Below are 20,467 nucleotides of genomic sequence, written 5' to 3'. Positions count from 1 at the left end.
CTGTTCAGTCCTTAAAAAAAATGTTTCAAAAGTAATATTCGTTTTATTTAAAAATACAATTTTTGTTTAATTTTTCTTGGAGTTTTAAATTAGTTTCAAGAAATTTAAGAGAAGATAATCAAATATTTATTTCTCAAAAATTAATTTAATCAAAATTCAAGGACAAGGAAAATAAGGAAATTCCATATTGTAGATTTTTTTTAACGTAGTGTTGAAGTTAAAAATTATTCATTTTATGATCGAGAAACAACTGAGTTTAAGATTATGTAATTTGACATGTATCTGTAAAAACCCGTGTAAAATAAATGTAGGCAAGTCAAAAGGCACGTAGATATCTGTAGAATGCGTAGAAAACATTTACATTTTACAAAACTATCTGAAAAACCGGCTGATTGGCTTTTCGAAAACCCACGGAATCTAACGGCAAAATCACCTGGCACGGCAACAACAAAACTAGGTGCAATGCCGCCGCTGCCTGCGTCGACGTCGCCGCTGCTGCGCTTTTCGGCAGCGACATCGGTATTTATTTATCTTTGCTATGGCAGCGCACTTTTCATTCATTCGGAGCGCTCGCAGAAAAGCGAACGTGTGCTCGCCGCCGCCGTATTTAACTTGTATTTTTATTTTCTGTTGTGTTTCGCGGTCTTCTTGTATCTTGTATCTTTTTTTTATTTTTTGTTGTTCTTTGAGATATTCGTGTATTAATTTTTTCCGCCTCGCGTTTCGCGTCCGCTTTTTTGTGCATATTTCTAAGCATCGTAACTGTTTGTTCGTGGGTCTAGAGCATTTCATTTGCACAACAAACAATGTGCAAATATTTGGCCGACAGTTGACTAAACTAAAATAATTATAATCAGTGACAAGATAAGAAAAAAGAGCTCGCTGATAATCCGCAGATAACGAGGGCGCTCTGCGAAGAAAATCCACATAAACAGCTCCCAAAGAGAGTGACAGACCTTCATCACCGTCAGTTAAATTTTCGAAACGATTCGCGACGGTTGTGGACGTGGACTGCAGCTACATAATGTAAGCCCTTTGAGAAAGTACGGTCAAACATCTATGAATCGAAATTATGTATAAATAGTTTAAAACTACATAGGACAACGCTGCAAGTTTTAAAAAAAATCCAAGCTTCGGAATCCGAAGTATCAGATATTATACCTCAATATTTACTTTAGATTATTTCTGAAGACAACAGTTTATACTGATAATGATAATACCTAATCAGAAAGTATATATGTGGTTTTTAATATTTCAGTAAATTATTAGTATTATAATTTATAATAAATCTTCGAAGTGATATTCTTTTCTTCTTTTCCAAATAAAAGATCTATTTTATTTTTCTTGTTCTGTAACGTAAGTCATGTTGAAAATTATTCAATTTATTTATGGAGGTTCGACTGTAAGCGTTATGATGTGAGGGGATAGAAAGTGCATTAGCTGAAGCCGGAAAAGTTGCCAGCCCAAACACGTGCTTGAAAACCTAGAAAAAGCAACGAACAAAAAACGGCACCTTGTTTCGTTCCGCCCTAACATATAATATAACCAAACTGAAATAGTTTGGTTTGACAAGCAGAAACGCAGGTGAGCAGCTCCTATTTCTGGATTCCCATGCCCATTCCCATGTCCACAGACATTCCCAATCCCGTTTCGAGCTTCCCTTCTCCTGTCGGTCATTTGCAATTCCAAGTTGCACTCAAACTACTTGACAATGCTGAAATTTCAATTGCAATTTACACTTTCGCTTGTATACATTACAACCGGCGAATAGGTTTTATTCGATGCCAATTACTATCAATTGAAAAGGGCGCGCGAGCCATTGACAGAACCAAACCTAACGGTTTTGGATTCTGCCAGATCAGGGCCACTGCACTGAGCGAATAAAATACCAGCTAACCCTTAATTATGCTAAAATATGTCATTGTTATTCGAAAGTAAGGAGAGGAATTTCTTTAAGTCTTCAGAGAAAATATAAAAAAAATCAAGCTTAATCTCTAATATTTTCGTAGTGGAAACTGCTGTTCGACGCTTATAATTCCCAAGTTGTTTTTTAGAACATTTTATTTAGCTTTTTTAGGATGTTTTTCAAGATAATCCTGATTTAAATAGGTATTATACTCAATATAACTTGTCCAACATCCAGTTCTCTTGGTGTATGCCCTGTTGAATCACAGGTTGACCCAATGCACGCCACCATTGTGTCACTGTAATTACTGTTATTCCAATCGGGTTCGCTTACCTTTCGTGTTTCATATCGCTTGCATAACTCACAAAACTAGATTTTCTGGGAAAATGAAGTAATTTATATTGCCTCTGTCGGTGTCGAAAATGCTAGCCTTTCCCTTATCTCAATTAACCGCCCTATCATGCTGATCGTGCTAATCAAGAACAAAGACGGCATTGGTATTTCCCCCAGCCATATTTCCTAGTCAGATTCGAACTTCAATCCGAGCTACCTCCCACTCCAGGCGTCCAAGCGTCTTGGAACATTCATTATATCCCAGTTGTTCAACTGATGATCGCTGACAGCATCGGCATCGGTCGATAGTTAATTGCACAACGTGATTATGACATCCCCCTCAGCTCACCTTTTATTGAATTTAACAAATTTACTTTGGGTTCATTAAAACATTCGTTCTACGAATCGCGCGCGCCGCAGATTTATGGCTCTTCCATACCGTCTGGCCTTGATAGACAAAGTCAATTTTTAAAGAATTGTGTAAATTTGCCCTGGGCACACAGTGTTTGCATGCAACGAGTACGAGTGAGCACTTCCCATCCGATACACTTGGACCTTTGTCAGTCTGGTCCGGGGAGATCTGTTGGCAGAACCTTTGGCCGGGGCTTGAGGTGGCTGCCACTGCACTCGAGATCCAATTACGCAGCTCAGTAAGTCAGTGGCCAGAACGTGTCAGGTATGAGTTACAATCGGCTGAAGCTGTGGTGCCACAGGGAGCAGGTGCACTCGCAAATATATAAGTTAATTAAGAAAATATTATTTTTTAATTTATTTTTAAAGTGCTAGGGAGGCGTCACCGGCCTTAGCTTGTCAGATTTGATTTAATAAAGCTTCAAAGTTAATTGGGAAGAGGGAGTAGGTGCACTGGGAACAATAAAAGCAGTCCATAAACAGATAATCATATATTACCAGCTACGTTATTTAATAATATAAAGGCAGGCTAAATTAAAATCACCAAAAATATAGTAAATAAATTTATTGCTTAAAGTTGATTACAATTAATGATTATGGGATCGTCAATGAATCTTGTCATCAAAATTCTTCTTCTAAATTGAAATAATAAGTTTTCAGTATGGGAACCAATTGGTGTGAACAGAAAGAACGTATTCAGTTTATTAAACAACTTTCTGTTAAGTATACACTACTGACTGGAGTAATAGTTAAGTTGTTAAGATAAACAAACAATAAACAAGTCAACTTGTTTTGACTTTAAAAATTGTGTACTGTTTTTAAGAACGTGTCGAACTCTGATGAGTACGTCAGAATTCCTCCGTAAAATATTCTGTGTAATTCATTTGTTTCTAGCATTATATTGCGGGACAACTTCAAATAAAACTTATCTGATAAATGCCTCGCATTCTCAATACATAACCCTTTTTATGAAGAACCTAATGTGACTTTCAAAAACATTAGTATACAAAGTTCTGATTCGAGAGGTAAACCTCCCATTAGTAGTAAAGATGATAGAATATCACGTTCTCTCAGTGTGCCGAAGAAAGGCACAACGGTCGATTCACTTCGAATCGGTTAAAGCTTGGACCTCAGCTGTTTGGCCTAAAAGCTTTTCACTCGACAGCTTTTCCCGCGCCACTCATTAACTGGTTTAAACAATTTCCCCTGTTTGTGTTTTCCGTTGGAGTGACTCTTCCGCATCGCCATGTGAAACTGGGCGAAACCGGCACCTCAGCCAGCCAAACAAACATCCATTGCTTACATGAGGTCGTAAGGCCCGATCCACTTTTACAATTAGCCCGAAATCTTCCTGCAGCAGTTAGATAAAGAGATCTTTACGATCTCATCCCCGAATCGTTTAACAATGGGCGGTTTAAGCCGTAAAAAGTGTTTCATTAAGCAAATAAGGGCAATGCGCAAGGCACAATGGGAGGAATAAAATCGCTCGCAGAACTCCGGAACGTGACCATAATACTAAGGTATAATTTTTTATCGAGGAGATACGAAAGCACACGAGTGGTTTTTCCCCCCCGAAACGATGGCGTGGGGAAATGGGGGTGTTGCGAGGGAGTGGAGAACCGAAACTTCTCAATAGTTTGGCGTTGCGCCCGAGGAAATTGTCGTGGGGTTCGGGTCGCAAAGTGATTCCAGCTCAGACCCCGCCGATCGCCATATAACTCTTTCACTCTCCGGTTTTCTCAGCCCCTCTCGGACCCTCGATTTCTCGCTATCTCTCTCTCTCTCTCACTCTTCTTTTGTCTCTCTTTCTCCGGCGTAAAAGCTTCGATCGCTCGCTTGGGGCGTTTGGGGCTTGTGATTTCAGTTTCAGTTTTGAAGATCACTCGCTGCGAGGCAGACGCTCAGCAGGGCGGAAAGAGAAAGCCAAAAGCTGAAACAATATTGAAAATAATAATACAAAAAAGTTGCCGACTTGAACTCCCTTTCGAGCCCTGTAAATTACCACATTTGTGTACTTCAAAACGTGAATAACTGAAGCAGAAGCTGGGCAAACAAAGCTGGTCCCCAGGGCAAAGTTACACTTCCCATAACCATCGTACAGGCCAATATCAATGTCAAGCGATCGTGAAAACACTCGATCGTTCCGAATCCGGGGTCAGAAGCTCTCCGGCTGATTAACACTCCGCATCTCCGCGTTCGCAGGTCGCAGTAAATAAACAAAAACACACAAATACGGCAAATACGGCAAATACGAGCTGGTAGCTCGCAAAAAACAACAAAAAACTAACAGAAACGCGCGGAATATTGAAAAACACGTTTCCACAAAAAAGGTGCTCTCGCACAACAACAAATTAGCCAAATAAAAAATAACAAACAGCTCAAATTGCTGTCGCTTTTCGCTATTTGTTATTGAATACACGCGCACACGCATTCGAATTTGAGGCCCTGATTCTGGCCATTACCGAATATGTCGAAAAGCTGAGCTTGCTGAATCGAGATCGCTTGTAACCCGAGCAGCCGTGACCGCAGAAAACCCATTAAAGATACTCGATATCCCGGAGATACATACCTGCAAAGTGCAACCCAGAGACACAATGGAGCGCTCGCACAGCTGTAGCAATTTCGAGGATGGCAGGGGGGGCATCAAGGTCGTCGATGGACCCTTGGAGCCGCTGGCCGGCAGCAGTGATCAGCTAGCCAGCGTTCACTTTCCGCCCAGCAAACCGCTGCGCCGGCGCAGAAAACTCCAGCGACAACAGTCGGCGGTGGACGCCGATGACATGGAGTATGCCGCCGACCTGGAGGAGAATGCCGATCCGGATGTGGAGAACGCAACGCCTGCGGCGCCATTGCCACTGCCCCTGCGACACATAACGTCCTGCATGGGTAGCCGCAGCCTGCGCCACGAGGAATCCTTCGAGTCCTCCAGCACGGCCCCGGAGCTGAGTCCGCAGGCTCAGAGGCAGCAGCGATTTAGCAGCCTACTCCTGCGAGACAGCTCTGTGTCCGTGCAGTCCGACTCGAGTCGCTACTCCAGTGTGGACAGTCTGCTGGAGGCCCGCAAGCCCGATCCCGAGGCCATACTCATCAACCTGGGCTTTGGCCCCCTCAGCTCCGAGGACATGCTGTCCAGGATACCCCGAAGGTTCCTCAAGCCCTCGCAAGTGCCTGGCATCGATACCGATGCCTTCGTGCAAAGACTGACTTTGGCCCGGTCCCTCGCCGACTCCAGTGTCCTGGGCTATAGGGGTCTCACCGGCAACCCCGACATGCCACCCTCCTCCATTGTGGCCAGCATTATGAAGCGCTTCGAGGTGAACCACCATCGCAAGAACTCCATGGGCTCCATCAAGCCCTCCATTCAATGAGCCAGCCATACTCCTTACCATAGGTCAGCCAAAAAGAGGACATTTTCGTAGCGTTAGTTGTTGCCAAGCGGGGTTTCTGGTGACCCATGACCCCTGTGATCGTCCCGTCTTGTCCATTAGCCCACTTAAGTGCCGCGTACTTAGCTGTGCATCTGTATTATTGTACCACTACATTAATTATTAATTTTTAAGTATGAATTAAAGATGATATTTTATGGTAATTTTCAAGTTTTTACGTTTGTTGCGGCTATTTATGGGCCGTCAATGGGGTATTTTTACTCCACAGCAGCAGGTTAGAGGGCCTAAATTTACATTTCAAACAGAACCGAGATTTCGGCTCACCAGATGTGTGTTTACAGAATAAAAGAATAGCTAATCTCCAGGTCATTCAGGAATTTCGAGGCTGAAGAAACCAGAAGTTTCCATTTGAAATGTAAAACGTAGTAATTGCCGTTGCCGTTCAATTAAGGGACTTTGCGACTGGTCAAAAGTTACGGAGCGGCTTTCATTAATAAGAGCGTTTGAGAGTTATATAATTAGAGCCTGCCAATCAATTACCTCTCGGGTTAATCGACACGAAGTCGTTCAAAAGACTTCGAGAGTCTCCGGCGCTTGACTTCCCAGAACTCGCTGTTTTTCTCCAACTCGAGTCCGAAATTAGAAATCTGCGTCACTGTCAACTGGGCTGATTGTTTATGTACATATGTTGTAGTTGAACAAATTCATTTGCGCTATAAGTACATATTTACATATATGTACATGGTACACCCCGAGGCCCACAGACACACATTCGCGGTGTTTGCATTGTTTGCTTTTCATTTTTTCTTATCGAAAGTTGATTTCTGAGCGAAGTTTTATTAATAGCCAGTGACTTGGCATCTTGTCCCGGAGGAAACAATGGAGCACACATCGGGCAGAGCCGGGAACCGAGAGACCCCGAAGGGATTACAAAGTCTGCGCCACTCGGATCGCTTATTGATTTCAATTGCCCGGCAGTTGTTTACATTCACAGCGCGAGACGTGATCAGTGATCACTGGTCGCCACGGGAGCAGGGCATGCAAAAATATTATAGACTGCTGTGGGGGCCCTAACCCCGCCGCAGCGTTTATTTGGTTGCCAAACAAGTATGCCATAGCCGCCTGATAACCGATAATGCCATTTGCGCACATTTGTAACACCTTGAAGGCGACGCACGGCCCACAAGGAAATTCTAATACGTCGCATACAGCCGGGGGCAGACCGATAGAGTGGAGGTACTAAAGTTCTTCAAATTGAAATTAATTCGGGGTCAGAGATCAAAGAAGTCCGAAAACATGGTGAATCATCATTTCGTGGGATATATTTCAACAAGAATTATGATTGATGAAAAAGGAGATTCTAAACACTTGTTTTTAAACGAACTTTGAAGAATTGGTTTTCCATAAATCGTATCTAGATTTTATATTACTTTTACAAATTATTGGTATCTGTAACTACAGCCGGGGGCAGACCGATAGAATGGAGGAACTAAAGTTCTTCAAATTGAAATTAAATCGAAGTCAGAGGTCAAAGAAGTCCGAAAACATGGTGAATCATCTTTTCGTGGGATCCATTTAAACAAGAATTATGATTGATGAGAAGGGGGATTCTAAACACTTGTTTTTAAACGAACTCTGAACAAATGGTTCTCCATAAATCGTAGCTAGTTTTTACATTACTTTTACAAAAGTAATTGTATCTGTAACTACAACTCCACTACTTACATATAATGCGATTTCTAATTATAAGTTGCAATTGTTTATACTAAAATAATATATTTCTAAAAATAAAACTTTGACAAAGCCGCAAACTCAAATATTTGTGTTATTTGTCATGCCAAACAATAGGGTGGTCCTTAAAATATATAATATTTTTCTCACTACCTTAGTTTCCAACAATGTTTTTGAAAACAAAAATACTTAAATTTTCTATTTAGTAACACTTAAATGAATGGTTTTAAAGTTTCCCTAAAAATGCTCATACGACACGTATGCCAGGTAGAACTTAGAGATACAAATTTTTTTATCTGCTCTAACCTTATGAACTAATTCAATCCGTTTGAATAGTAATGTACATAAGAAAAACCAAAAATAATTGCCTATTTAAAATGTAGTTCTGTAAACATTTGATCAGAGGCAACAGTACGTATGCGTGATAAAATTTGATTTCTGGAAGTGTGAGGCCGGTGCATACAAATGTGGCCCACCCTAATCTGTATCTGTACAAGCAAATAATTAGAACGAAACAATAATTATATTATAGTTGCTACTGTTTTACATCTTAACTTCAGAGAAATAGATTTTATTTTCGTAGGTATTTATGAGCTTTAAATCACAATAATTAACATTTCAATTTTATATATCGTTTTCAAGCATATTACTAAAGTAAGATAATTAAGATTGCCTTAATTTCTCCTAAAGGATACACTTAGAAAAGCTTTGATACTTGTTTATAGTCTGATATTCAGCTTACTCAGATGAATGTAGAAAAGTTTTTGGTTTCTAATTTGAAAAAGTTTGTAAATATTATGTTCAAATTCCTCTGTTACTATTATCTTTTAATTTTTAAGCTAAAGTTTAAGTTCAGTGGAAACACACATTCTAGCTATATCCGATAGATACTCTTTTCACGCCGATTATCTTCCAAATCGTGATGCTTGAGTTATGAGTCTTGGGATTATGTCGGAATATCTTTTTGCCGTGCTGCTCTTATTACTGTGATCACGACTGTTGCCATGCAAATACGTGAGTGCTCGCGCTTTGGTTTGGGCATATCCAATAGATAACGGTTCTAGGGCTCCGCAGCGGCACATGACTCGCTTTATCTATCGATGGGATGTAAATTAATTCCCAAGCAAAGCAAAGCAAAGTGTGGGTGTGAGCATTAGGAAACGGAAGGAGAGGGGGCGCGAATAGCACAGTTATGCGAGAACCATTCTGCACTCCTCGCACCCGCTGGCAATTTGCAAGTTCAAGGCAGATAGCAAAGAGAAAGAGAAAAGAGAGCGACAGATGCAATGTGCATACGTTTATATGTGCATATGTACATATGTATGTACGCGGACCCAGAATAAAATAATTTGCGACCACGCCGGAAGAATGTGAAAGAAAATTAGCAAACCAAAACAGAAGAAGAGCTCTTCAAAATAGCAAGAAATAGAAGAGGCGATAAAAAAAGAAGCACAGCCACTGGCAATTTAAAATGTGTGTCAGGGCGTAAAGCTCGGCAAACAATTTGATTAATTCGCCACTGTGGGCGTTTGATTAATGGGTTCAGTTAGGCATTAAGTAGTAAATAGCAAAGCACTTGGCAGGCAATAAACTGGGGGCATCCTGCAAACAGTAGAGCCCCCGAAATAGAAAACATTTTGAGTTTTGGCGCCTTTTGCGTAACAGCTGCGGGCAGCTGTCCATCGCTAGGCCAATCGATAGCTATCGATAGCCAGTGATTGCCTCGGCGTCAGGCGTTAGCACCTTTTGGCGCCAGCACAAGTAAAGCAAGCGAAATGCTGTGGAATTAATTTGTTTTTTGTTTAGTTTACTTTCAAACCTCGCCGATTGTACTTAACTTGCACTTGCCCCCTGCGCTGTGGCGTCGCCAACTAAACCCGTTGCTCTTTTGTTTGCTCTATTCCCGTGCACCATGGCAGACGTACTTAGAACCGCCGGAGAAATCGCAACCGCAGCTGGGCCAAAATGTCTGTGTGGACCACGACCAACAGCCCTGGCCTAGACTCGCCGTCCAAGTCGACGCCGACGATTCGAGCACCGCGGAACTCCGCCACCGCCACCGCCACCGGAAGCCAACAGCAGCACCACTTCCAGCACGTTGTGGCCGCCGCCGTTGCAGCCGCCACCTCAGTGGCCACCGGCCATCAGTTCCAGCAGCAGTTCCCGCTGAACGCACATCCGCAGGCGCACCACAGCAACAGTCCCACTGGAAGCGGCAACAACAGCAACAACAGCGCAGGATTCCAGCGTTCCAGCATCAGCAACTCGCTGCTGCAGTTCCCATCGCCGCCTCCCCCTCCCTCGCAGCACCAGGCGAAGGTAAGTCCAATAACAAATCAATTCCAATCTCTGTCTCTTTGCTCTCCCCTCTATCCCCCGCCCCGACCACACTCTTCCAGCGATGCTATGGAAGCTAATCTCTCGCATTTCCACTCTCTCTCACGCGCTTGGCACGGGCGCATTCAGCAGGTCGCTCAGATCACACCTGTGATCACCTGAAGCTGTGATTTAGTGATAGATCACGAGATTTATCTTACAAATGGGGAAAACAAATTTATCTGACAGGCTGTTAAAGGCACAACTTGTGAGATATTTGCCAATAAATATGTAGAAATAATTTCGGTAGTATAATTCATATTCCACTTTATAGTGGCTAATACTCCGCTCTCTCTTCTGAAATAAGAGCGCAATTATTAATCAATTTAAAAGTTATGCAAAATTTGAAATTGTAAGTAAGTTAACAAGAATATTACTTTTCGATCTCAGTTGTGCATAACCAAATTAATGTCAAATGTTGTTTAGGTTCAATGTTCTTTTATGTTTTCACAATTCGTACGTTTCCCAATCAAAATTAATTCAAAATAAAGCGAGGAAAGAACAATGACAATTGTTGAGTGGGCTGCCAGATTAAATTTGTGCATTCTATATAATTTAGCTGCAGCTATATTTAGGTGTCTAAAAACGATATATGTGTGAGGAACTTTAGTAAAAAGTAGAAAATGTAAAGTAGTTAGTTAATTAGTTCGGCAAATGAGATAAAAACCACAAAGTATGAAGTCAGTCAAAAATAAAAGAGAGGGAGTCATGGTAAACCTTAGTAGACTCATCAAATGTTTTCCCCATATTTGTTATAAACAAATCTCTTTCCCAGTCACTGTAGCTCCATCATAAATCACACATTTCGTATGTAAATTCGCAATCCCCTGCTGAATGCGCCCATTCGATGGAGCCACGAAATCTGACTGACTGGCTGAAAAGCAAACAAGGCCTATGTACGCTTCAAGTCGAACAAGATCGCGGAGACATTCGAAAAGCACACTCACACAGCGCTCAAACGTAGATATAAATCACAGGTATGACGACAGAGTCGCCTGGAGACCTGCTGAATTATTGAGCAGTGTTTTTGGCGAACAGCACTGACAATGAAATCGTAAATGGTCATGGAAACGTCGCACAGGCCGGCGTCTAATTGGATCCAAGAGTTGTACGCTTCGCTTATCGGCTCTGCCTTATTTGCTCTGGTTGTTTTCCCCGGCGATAATAAATACACGCACCCATCCACCCACAGAACACACAAGAAATGTGGCTGCTCCTTGGTCGGCGTCTCTGAAGTCCAGGTGTGTGTTTGCATACGACTTTTGCCAGCGATTCGGGAGAAAATTAAACATTAACCGCCAGCTGACACCTTCTGTTTTTCGGACTGCTTTCTCGGCCGGTCTTATTTATATTCACTTTTCATTTTTGAAGTGCTTACACTTGGTTTATTCTGGAGGAAGTCAGTCGTTTGACAGCTCAAGTTATTATTAACATTAACCAGATTTGTAATTGTGTAAGACCAAAAAGGAGACTTGTTTGGATTCCCAAAGATCGAATTAATATGGAAAGGAAGTATCTGAATTATTATTAAACTGAACACAAAAGCAAACATTCTTTTCTTAGATGATCACAATAGTTTGTTTGGATTTTATTTCCCTTTTACCATATGTTTGCTATAAAAAGTATCTCTAACATGGCGCGAACAACCTTGCTGGATAAAGAAAAAGTCTGTTTTGATATTCTGCTTATTTGCTTTATAAGTTTTGCTGCTTTTACGTATTTTCAGACTACGCAAATATTAGATCACCTTTGAACTTTCGAAGCTAAAAAACCTTTAGGCACTTTATTCAAAATTAAAAAGCTCAAATTACAGCCACATGTTCTGGATTCATTTATACTTCATCGACGTTTGAAGGTAATAATTTGTAGGAACCTGTTTGATTGCAAAATATATAGCTATATAGGTGAGGGAAGATTATGAAATTGACAAATATAACTCAGTTTATTATGATTTTGGGATTGGAAACATTATGTTTTCAGAGCAAAAATGTAATGATAGTTGCTATGGAATATCCCATTGAAACCCAGTCACTCTTGAAAACATTGCCCATTTTAAGGGCCAAAAACACTCCTCTTCGGAATGTTCCTGTACGCCTTGCTGGCGTACCTTCTCCTGCTGCGGATCAACATGTGCACTGCCCAATTCCGAGAGCCTGAGCCGCGTAACCTTTACATAACAGGGGACTACCACCAGAATGTGGTGTCCATACGGACGCGCAAGCACATTCGCAACTGGGGTGACAACCACTTCTGCGCCGGCTCCATCCTGTCCGCCCGGTGGGTGGTGACCGCCGGCTCTTGTGTGAGCACCCAGCCCGTGAACACGCCAAAGAAGTCCAGTACCCGAAAGAACATCAAGGTGGTTGTCTTCACCCACAAGCGCCTGGTGAAGCCGTTGAAAGAAAATGTCTTTGGCGTGGAGAAGGTGGTGTTGGACAAGGCAACCGAAGGCGGATGCTCCAAGTTGGCTATGCTGAAGCTGGAGCAGGACGTCACCGGCCAGAGGTTCGCCATGAAGCTGCCCAAGCAGGAGATTAACAGCAGTTGGCTTTGCAGGACTCTCGGCTGGGGCAGGATGTACTTTGTGAGTGGACTGGAGAATCTGTGAAACACGTCATTATAATACCTATAGAACCTTTGTTTTCAAGCATCTCCTGAGATAATATGCTAACCTGCCTCTAGAACGGACCCTACTCCAACGAGCTGCTCCAGCTGAGGACGCAGAAGAGCACGACCTACAAGTGCAAGTCGGACTGCAATAGCTGCCTGTGCATGGGCAGCTTCACCGGCAAGGGCAATATGTGCCAAATGGACATGGGCAGTCCGCTCTTCTGCGGCCACACCATATACGGCGTGGCGCGAAAAGTCTACGTTTGCGAGGATGAGGGCTTTTTGGTGTACACCAGTATCTATCACGAACGCAAGTTCATCGAGGAAACCTTGAATGCGGCGCCATCGCAAAGGAAGACCACACAAACTGTGATAGTCATTGTAAGCCTGCTGTTCTTGAGTGGCTTGTGGGGTTACAGATAGAAAATCAAGCCAAGTTCAGGCAATGAATCATTATTTACTAAGTCAACTATCTTCTGATCTTGGGTAAACCCATTAAAAATAGAGCAGGCTCAAAATATCTACAAAATATTGTCAATAAGCTGAGTTACCACCTACACACACGTTTGTCAGAGGATATTGACCTGCGATTTGGTTTCAAAAGATGTGAAGCATTGTGTCATGCGTCGTCTTTGGTTTCTCAGGTAGCTCAATAGGTTTTCGGTCTTGTTGACGGGATCTTGAATCACTAGTTTAAGTTCAGGGCCTTCGCTGTGTCCGCATGTGTCGTATGTGCGTGTGTTTAATCACTCGATTTGTCTTCCCCATTCATCAGTCGATGATCACCGATCGATTGCCAAAAGCAGCAGCAGACTTCGCAACCCTCGCCTGCCCCACCCCCTGATTCACACCCCTTTCACCGCCCTGCTACTGTTTGTTTTCCTGTAGTTCGGTCTCGCCTCTTTCGATTCTTCACCTGTCTGGTAGCTAGTTCTCTTTCCGTTTCTATTTCTCACCCACTCTCCCTCTAAACGCTTTCATTCAAATGGCTGTTTGGTACAGTGCGACTTCACTAACACGAACTTTGGTAGTTGAATTTGGTTACTAAATTGTATATAAAGGTAGAGCACTGGGATCTATCAATGCGATTTAAATTGTATATAAAGGTAGAAATTAATCTCAGATTTATATTTACTTCTTATAGTAGTACAGGTTGAAAATCAGGGAACCAAAATATTTGATTCTAAAAATTTGATTCTCTTTAAAGAAAAAAAATACAATTTTTATATTCTTTTCAACAAGTATTTTGAAAATGTCATTAAAAAAAACTGTATTTCGATATGTATGTTTATCTTGTTTATTTTTTAAAATTGTATTATAAAAACTGTTTTTAAAAATATAATCGAAAAACATTTTATTTTGTTTTAATTGTTTTCTACATTTTGTTTATATTTTTTTTTATTATCACAATTTTCTTTTTAATAAACTAAAAATGGATATTCAGATAAAGCAGTTTATGAAAAGTTTTAGTTTTTTATTCCTAATTTTGTTGAATTTTTTAAACAGTTTTTTATACTCTCTTCATTTAATAATATAAAGTAGTTGCTTTTTTATATCACTAATCAAAATAATAATAGATTAGATAATCAGTTCGTTTAGTTTCCAGTAGCTGACGAAAGTCGCTGATTTTTCCAATTTATCTATAAATTGCTGTTGTTCGTTTTACCGAAGTTACACTGTCAGAGTTCGATTGCCATTATAGTAGCTGTTGTTGTTTTTGTGTCATCGCAGGCCGCGCCGTTCGAATTGATTGTCGAATTTGAATATACGTCGTCGCCGCCGCTCAGCCACCGCTGTGCCGCCGCCGCCGCTCCGCCCGTACCGCTCGGCCGGGCCGCTCTGCTCTGCTGGCAGAGCCGTATCAGTTCAGTTAGTTGTTAACTTGCCATCGCCGAAGGAACAAGAGGCGCGAAAAGCGAAATGAAATCGAATTGAGTGTGCACCGCGCGCACCTGAGTAAGAGTTCGTGGCGGCGAGGCAAGAATTACTTTTCGATTCGTGCGGAAGTGTCGCCAGCATCCGTGATTTTTCGCTGTTTGCCCCAGCAGTCTTCGGTGTAGAGTGCACCTCTTGGCCTTGGTCAGCAAGAAGTGCCTGCTAAAAACTCACTCTATCGACACATGTATTTTACATTTTATAAGGCCCATAAAATGTGTTTATAAATAAAAAGTAAATACTTTAACGCACCCAAAAGACAAAAAGCGCGAGCCAGCGCAGAGAGATGCGGCAAATTTTCACCCTGCGCGTGTGTGCGGCTTCTGTGGGTAATTGTTGATCAATTGTCATGTGCAAAAAAGTAAAAACAATAACAGCCAGCGAAAAGCATTCAGCATCATCAATGGGAAGCATTGCAAAAGCAGCCAAGTGAAACGGAACCTAATGAAACAAGGCCCACGAAAACAGCGGAGCACAGCGAGATTACAGTGACAAGTGGCGAACGAGCCAGGGAACTGAGGCTGCTCGAAGTCCCAAGTAGCCGAGTGCCAAGTACAGTGATGATCGTCCCTTGCTGAGGTCCAGAAAACTCCATAATCGCAAATGCCTGTGGCTTGCACATGAATCACCCACTGATATGCTGTTCCAACATATAAGCTCTTCGAAATCCCTGACAAAAAGGCGATAAAACCGAGCTGATAATTCGAACTGAGACTTCTGAGTCGCCCAGATCAAGAGCTATAAAATTAATATTCCACCGCCCAAACATTTGCAAAAGGTCTCCTGCAATAAAATAAAGTATTCGCGAGACCCCAGTTCACGAAGAGCAATAAAATCCATATAATCGAGGTCCAAACGGTTAAGAAATGAATAAAATAACCATTGCGAATCGAGTGCTGTGAACAACAAATTGAAACGTTCTAAGAAAAAAAGCGCCCCATCATAATTGAGGCAGGGCGTTGTCGATAACCAACATGGGACCTTTATGACCTGATGGAATATTTTATTTATAAATATATGCCAGACATTGGAAATCGCCCGGTCTATGAGGGCACTTTGAGAGGCAAAGACCGAAAGGTATTTTGAGAGCTCGTAAGCTTAAGAACTGAAATTTAAGCAAGCTGGATTTCGAACACTTTGCTTATAGGAAAACCTATCAGACTGTATAGAGAAAATTGTTTAAATCAAAATTTAAATTGTCAAGACCAAAAACACTAGTTTGAAATATAAGGAAAAGGATGGTACGTTATAATCTTTATAAAAAAGGGTTCTTGGTTGAGTTTTAATATTGCTAACTGAACCTAAGAGCCATCTATTGATAGATATTTTTGATTTACGCGGATAAAAGACATAGAATTTTAAAGAAAATCAGACTGAACTCTTAAGGCAAGCAAAGAAATCAAGTTGTAAGCGTAGGCAGTAGTCCATGCCACCTTTCGAAGAGGGTGAAGTCCACCAGGAGGAGCAGATACCTCTAAAGCCGCCGCGTCGACACAGGAAAATGAAGTCTGCGGAGGAGGAAACGCAGGCCCAGCCACCGGCGGAGGACCACGAGGAGGAGCAGCTGCTGCCGCCGCCGGGGGCCACCGGGATGAGCAGCAACCTGCGCTATGCCCGGGCCAATCTGAGCCAGAGCAGCCTGATGCTGAGCCACCAGCAGGGCTCCTTCGAATCGTCCACCGAGCGTACGGCGAGCAGCGAGACCCTGGACGTTCTGCCGACTTCGAGGCGCTACCAGGTGCATCCGCAGCCGAACCGCTTGGGCTCGGGGCTTCGGCAGCCAGCTTCGGCCTTGGCGAGCGCTCTGCATGCCACTGCCAGATTGGCGGCCAGTGTGGATGCCTATACGGCGGCGGCTACAGCAGCCACAGCGGCAACCGGCGACTACGGCGACTATATGCGCCAGCATCCGCACCTCAGTCACATCCACCCGTCCCAGAGCACCCAGCAGCAGGCGCCCCTCCACCACCACCCGCAGCTGCCCGCCCATCAGCTGGGAAATCTCAGAGCGAGCAATTTTGTGGGGTCGTCGCGGTATCTCTATCACAGCCAGTTCAATTCGAATTCGCCGCAAACGAGACGCTTCACTGCGCTTCAGCGAGACGGCTCGCCAGCATTCGCGGCTTCAGCGGCAGCAGCTTCACTGGCGGCAGCTTCGGCAGTAGCACCACTAGCGCCACTAGCACCACTAGCCTCCATAGCATCGCCCTCATTTGCGGCCCAGCCGCCGCCACCACCACCACCCTTTCAGTTGCGCACCTACCAACAGAATCAATCCTACCGCTTTCAGCCGCGCGGACACCACCGCACCGCCAGCAGCAGCATGTCGCAGTCCGGAGAGGACCTCCACTCGCCCACCTACCTGTCCTGGCGGAAGCTTCAGCTGAGCCGCGCCAAGCTCAAGGCCTCCAGCAAGACGTCCGCCCTGCTCTCCGGATTCGCCATGGTGAGTGCTAGCAACTTACAATGGGGGGTACGTTTGTAAAAACGATGTGTAGATCAGGTGATATAAGAAAACACTCGTATTGTATTAAAATTATGATGAATAATTCGGAAAAACTGTTCAGAACTGAAGAAAACAGGCATATATCTAAAGCAAAGATTACTTTAAATTTGTTGAGGAGAATTCTAATTATTTATTAACACCATATATACATTGGGTGAACTGATAAAACACATATATCTCTAAAATAGATTACCTAAAAATCGTTTATTATAATCCTAGGCTAGTTTACATGTAGAAGCGTGAGCAAAAAAAATACACACATAAATCACTAGAAATAATTATTTAAAATTCGTTCATCAGAATCCTAAGTTAATTCCCATTTTTTTTGTGATCAGTCACTATATTTAATAATAACAAATCACAGTTCAGTGATATATTATAGTATTCACGGGAGTTCTAATTAACAGCTATTATTTAAAGTTTCTTTGCACTTATGTTTTAGAGCAAAATGTATGGTTATTTTTTGAATATCTGTTAGTCTGATAGTTTATAATTGAACTTAATAAAGTGAGTAAACAGGTCAGTCGTCAGAAACCACTCACACAGATCTCTGAGATATAGATTTGTATAATGAAAACGTATTTAAAGTTCCATTTGTCAGGAGAAGTGATTTGGCTCAAAAACCACATTAAGTTAGGCATTTAATGAACCCATTAAGAATTTTCACTATAAGCTATTAGACGTTTTTATACATTTCCCCACTACAATATGATTCTTTTCTTGATTGCCCAGAAGACTACAATTTAATTCAAGCATATGCACCTATAAATTTGCCCGTAGGTGTGAATAGTTGTATAAAACTTTAGGCCAACTTAATGTGCAGGGCCAGAGATTCTGGCAGAAAACACATAATCATTTTATTCGGATATAGCATTTGTGTAGATCAGCATAAAGCCCAAAGTGCCCCCACGAAGAGTGCATACTCTACCTCTCGAAAAGTAAAAATAATTGTAGTATTAATAAAAGGTTACACATGGCGACTCGTGAGGCGAAATGCAATCTGTTATTTGTTCCGTCTGAGTGCTTCCCTTGCTCGCGGTGTCGCATTCAAGTAATTTCAATCATGTCAGAGGGGAATTAATATTGTAAGTACAAACATCGCTAATTAGCTGCCTGTACCTTCGTATATGCCTTACCAACATAATTATTTTCGATGCCGGCAGCGACAAATTGAGGGCCAACCAAATTGTTTTGATTTTATTCCCACTATCTTTGTCTTGGTCAAACAAGTCTTTTAGCTGTTTGCTGTATACATAGGTGTTTTTTACCCATTAATCATGGGTAGATTAGACTGATTCGAGTTTGTGAATTGGAAATAAGAGGATTTACTGAACTGGGGGAATTGGCAAAGCGAAAACTTGCATGCCAGCACATCATGATTATTCGATTGAATTATTCCCAGCATTATCAAGGTGTAGGTATTCAATTACAGATTTCCACTTATTGTATAAACATTCTACACCCGGAATATTGATATATATTGCTAACCAAATTACAAATTTTATTACCTTTGTGGTAAACAAAAATTAGTTTTCTTAATTGAGAACAAAATGTTCTTGAAAATATGAGCACCCCCCTTATCTTTTTAATATGTCCACTTATTGTGTAAACATTCTACACACGGAATATTGATATATATTGGTAAAAAAAAATTACAAATTTTATTACCTTTGTGGTAAACAAAAATTAGTTTTCTTAATTGAGAACAAAATGTTCTTGAAAATATGATCACCCCCATTTATCTTTTTTATATCTAAAGCGCAGTTCTCATCTCCCTTTTTTATGTCGCAGGGCTGTCTCATTTTAAATGATGCTCTCAGTTAAATAATTAAATTAAGTGAAGAGGTATTTATGAGTCTATTTAGTGGTCCTTCATCTTGTTATGCATTCCACATGTACACCTAAAATGTAGAAACAACGCGAGGCGGGGGCTTAGGGGTGGATCAAATAAATTAGTCCATTCAGGCCATATAATATAAGAGAACTTTCGCTAGGCTGCCAACTTTTCTCACGAGAAATGGCTAATAATAATAGAGGCAGCGCCGGGGGGATTCGTTTCGATGCTTCCTTAAATTAATAAAAAATCACTAATCACCAATGGCTGATTCCCACTTCTCTCGATAGGTGGCGATGGTGGAGGTGCAACTGGATCACGACACAAACGTGCCAGAGGGCATGCTGATAGCCTTCGCCATCTGCACCACGCTCCTGGTGGCCGTGCACATGCTGGCCCTGATGATCAGCACCTGCATCCTGCCCAACATCGAGACGGTGTGTAATCTGCACAGTATTTCGCTGGTCCACGAATCGCCGCACGAGCGCCTGCACTGGTATATCGAGACGGCGTGGGCCTTCTCCACGCTGCTGGGCCTGATACTCTTCCTCCTGGAGATAGCCATCCTGTGCTGGGTGAAGTTCTACGACCTCAGTGAGCCGGCGGCCTGGTCCGCCTGTGTGGTCCTCATCCCGGTGATGGTCATCTTCATGGCCTTCGCCATTCACTTCTACCGCTCCCTGGTGTCGCACAAGTATGAGGTGACGGTGTCGGGCATTCGGGAGCTGGAGATGCTCAAGGAGCAGATGGAGCAGGACCACTTGGAGCATCACAACAACATCCGAAATAATGGCATGAACTACGGCGCCTCCGGGGACATTGTCTAGCGTCCAGCACTTGAGGATCCTCGAGCGGATCGAACGAAAAAGACAGCGGCTCAGGGCAAGCCTCAGATTACTTTAGTGAAACACATATATATTGTAAATTTGTAGTGGATGCAAATTGTGATACGCGAAAGGCAGTAGATTTCTACTATATACACACGTGAACTGTGTTCTGTATTGCGTGTGGATCGAGTGCTGTAGTTCTTTATATTTTTTATGGCAATTACAAGGCACCGCTTAGACAATGATGAAAGACCCTAACGAAAGCAATACTTCGGACCATCAAATTCGATGAATATTCCTCAAAAGTTAGCTCATATTTGTTATATATATATTTATTGCGTGTATTTTGAATTGAATGCCGTATCTTTTTTTGGAACCATCCTTGGCAGTCTTCCCTTTTATTGTTTAAGCATGTTTTGGACACTACTTGATTGTCTTAGCCCTTAATTTAATGTTAGGCCAATTGTAAGCGAGATCGCGCTGTAATTTATATATAATTAAAAGATTTTTCTATATTTGGTGTTGGAGTTTTATTTGTAACCGTGATCTTTGGGTATTCAATATAAACAGACTTAAGTAGTTTACAGTAACTAAATATATTTAAGTGTTAAG

The 20,467-nt window shown here is 42.1% G+C and overlaps 3 protein-coding genes across 9 annotated transcripts; all 3 read left to right on the top strand.

The window, feature by feature from the left end:
- Nucleotides 1–565: 565 nt before the first annotated feature.
- Nucleotides 566–20,370, top strand: LOC108022488 (calcium release-activated calcium channel protein 1). 6 transcript variants are annotated; one of them, XM_044092306.2, is made up of 5 exons: nt 566–1,026; nt 1,395–1,584; nt 9,687–10,086; nt 16,979–17,134; nt 19,319–20,370. In XM_044092306.2, the coding sequence occupies exons 3-5, from the start codon at nt 9,733–9,735 to the stop codon at nt 19,853–19,855; spliced, it is 1,047 nt and encodes a 348-aa protein (XP_043948241.1). In that variant the 5' UTR covers nt 566–1,026; nt 1,395–1,584; nt 9,687–9,732; the 3' UTR covers nt 19,856–20,370. The 6 variants fall into 6 exon arrangements, with proteins under 6 accessions (XP_043948241.1, XP_016946931.1, XP_043948242.1 ...); XM_017091442.3 differs by lacking the exon at nt 1,395–1,584; XM_044092307.2 differs by lacking the exon at nt 1,395–1,584 and having other exon boundaries at nt 566–1,043.
- On the top strand, nt 4,283–6,239 carry LOC108022491 (uncharacterized). Its single transcript, XM_017091445.3, has one exon. It carries the CDS (start codon nt 5,245–5,247, stop codon nt 6,016–6,018), a length of 774 nt encoding a protein of 257 aa, XP_016946934.1. The 5' UTR covers nt 4,283–5,244; the 3' UTR covers nt 6,019–6,239.
- LOC108022490 (trypsin) lies at nt 10,100–13,217 on the top strand. Of its 2 annotated transcripts, none has more exons than XM_017091444.3 (2): nt 10,100–12,727; nt 12,826–13,217. In XM_017091444.3, exons 1-2 carry the CDS (start codon nt 12,224–12,226, stop codon nt 13,174–13,176), a joined length of 855 nt encoding a protein of 284 aa, XP_016946933.1. In that variant the 5' UTR covers nt 10,100–12,223; the 3' UTR covers nt 13,177–13,217. The 2 variants fall into 2 exon arrangements, with proteins under 2 accessions (XP_016946933.1, XP_050743445.1); XM_050887488.1 differs by having other exon boundaries at nt 12,792–12,968.
- Nucleotides 20,371–20,467: the final 97 nt, after the last annotated feature.

The sequence above is a fragment of the Drosophila biarmipes genome, chromosome 2R, assembly GCF_025231255.1.
Source record: "Drosophila biarmipes strain raj3 chromosome 2R, RU_DBia_V1.1, whole genome shotgun sequence".
Lineage (NCBI taxonomy): Eukaryota > Metazoa > Arthropoda > Insecta > Diptera > Drosophilidae > Drosophila > Drosophila biarmipes.
Note: the sequence above shows the minus strand (reverse complement) of the source record. Positions and strands in the feature narration are given on the sequence as shown.

What these genes read in the sequence shown, in the direction of transcription:
- LOC108022491 (XM_017091445.3), top strand. Translation starts at nt 5,245, where the DNA reads ATGGAGCGCTCGCACAGCTGTAGCAATTTCGAGGATGGCAGGGGGGGC.
- LOC108022490 (XM_017091444.3), top strand. Translation starts at nt 12,224, where the DNA reads ATGTTCCTGTACGCCTTGCTGGCGTACCTTCTCCTGCTGCGGATCAAC. An exon ending in GCTGGGGCAGGATGTACTTT is followed by an intron (nt 12,728 to 12,825) that starts GTGAGTGGACTG and finishes ACCTGCCTCTAG; the next exon opens with AACGGACCCTACTCCAACGA.
- LOC108022488 (XM_017091441.3), top strand. Translation starts at nt 16,115, where the DNA reads ATGCCACCTTTCGAAGAGGGTGAAGTCCACCAGGAGGAGCAGATACCT. An exon ending in TGCTCTCCGGATTCGCCATG is followed by an intron (nt 17,135 to 19,318) that starts GTGAGTGCTAGC and finishes TTCTCTCGATAG; the next exon opens with GTGGCGATGGTGGAGGTGCA.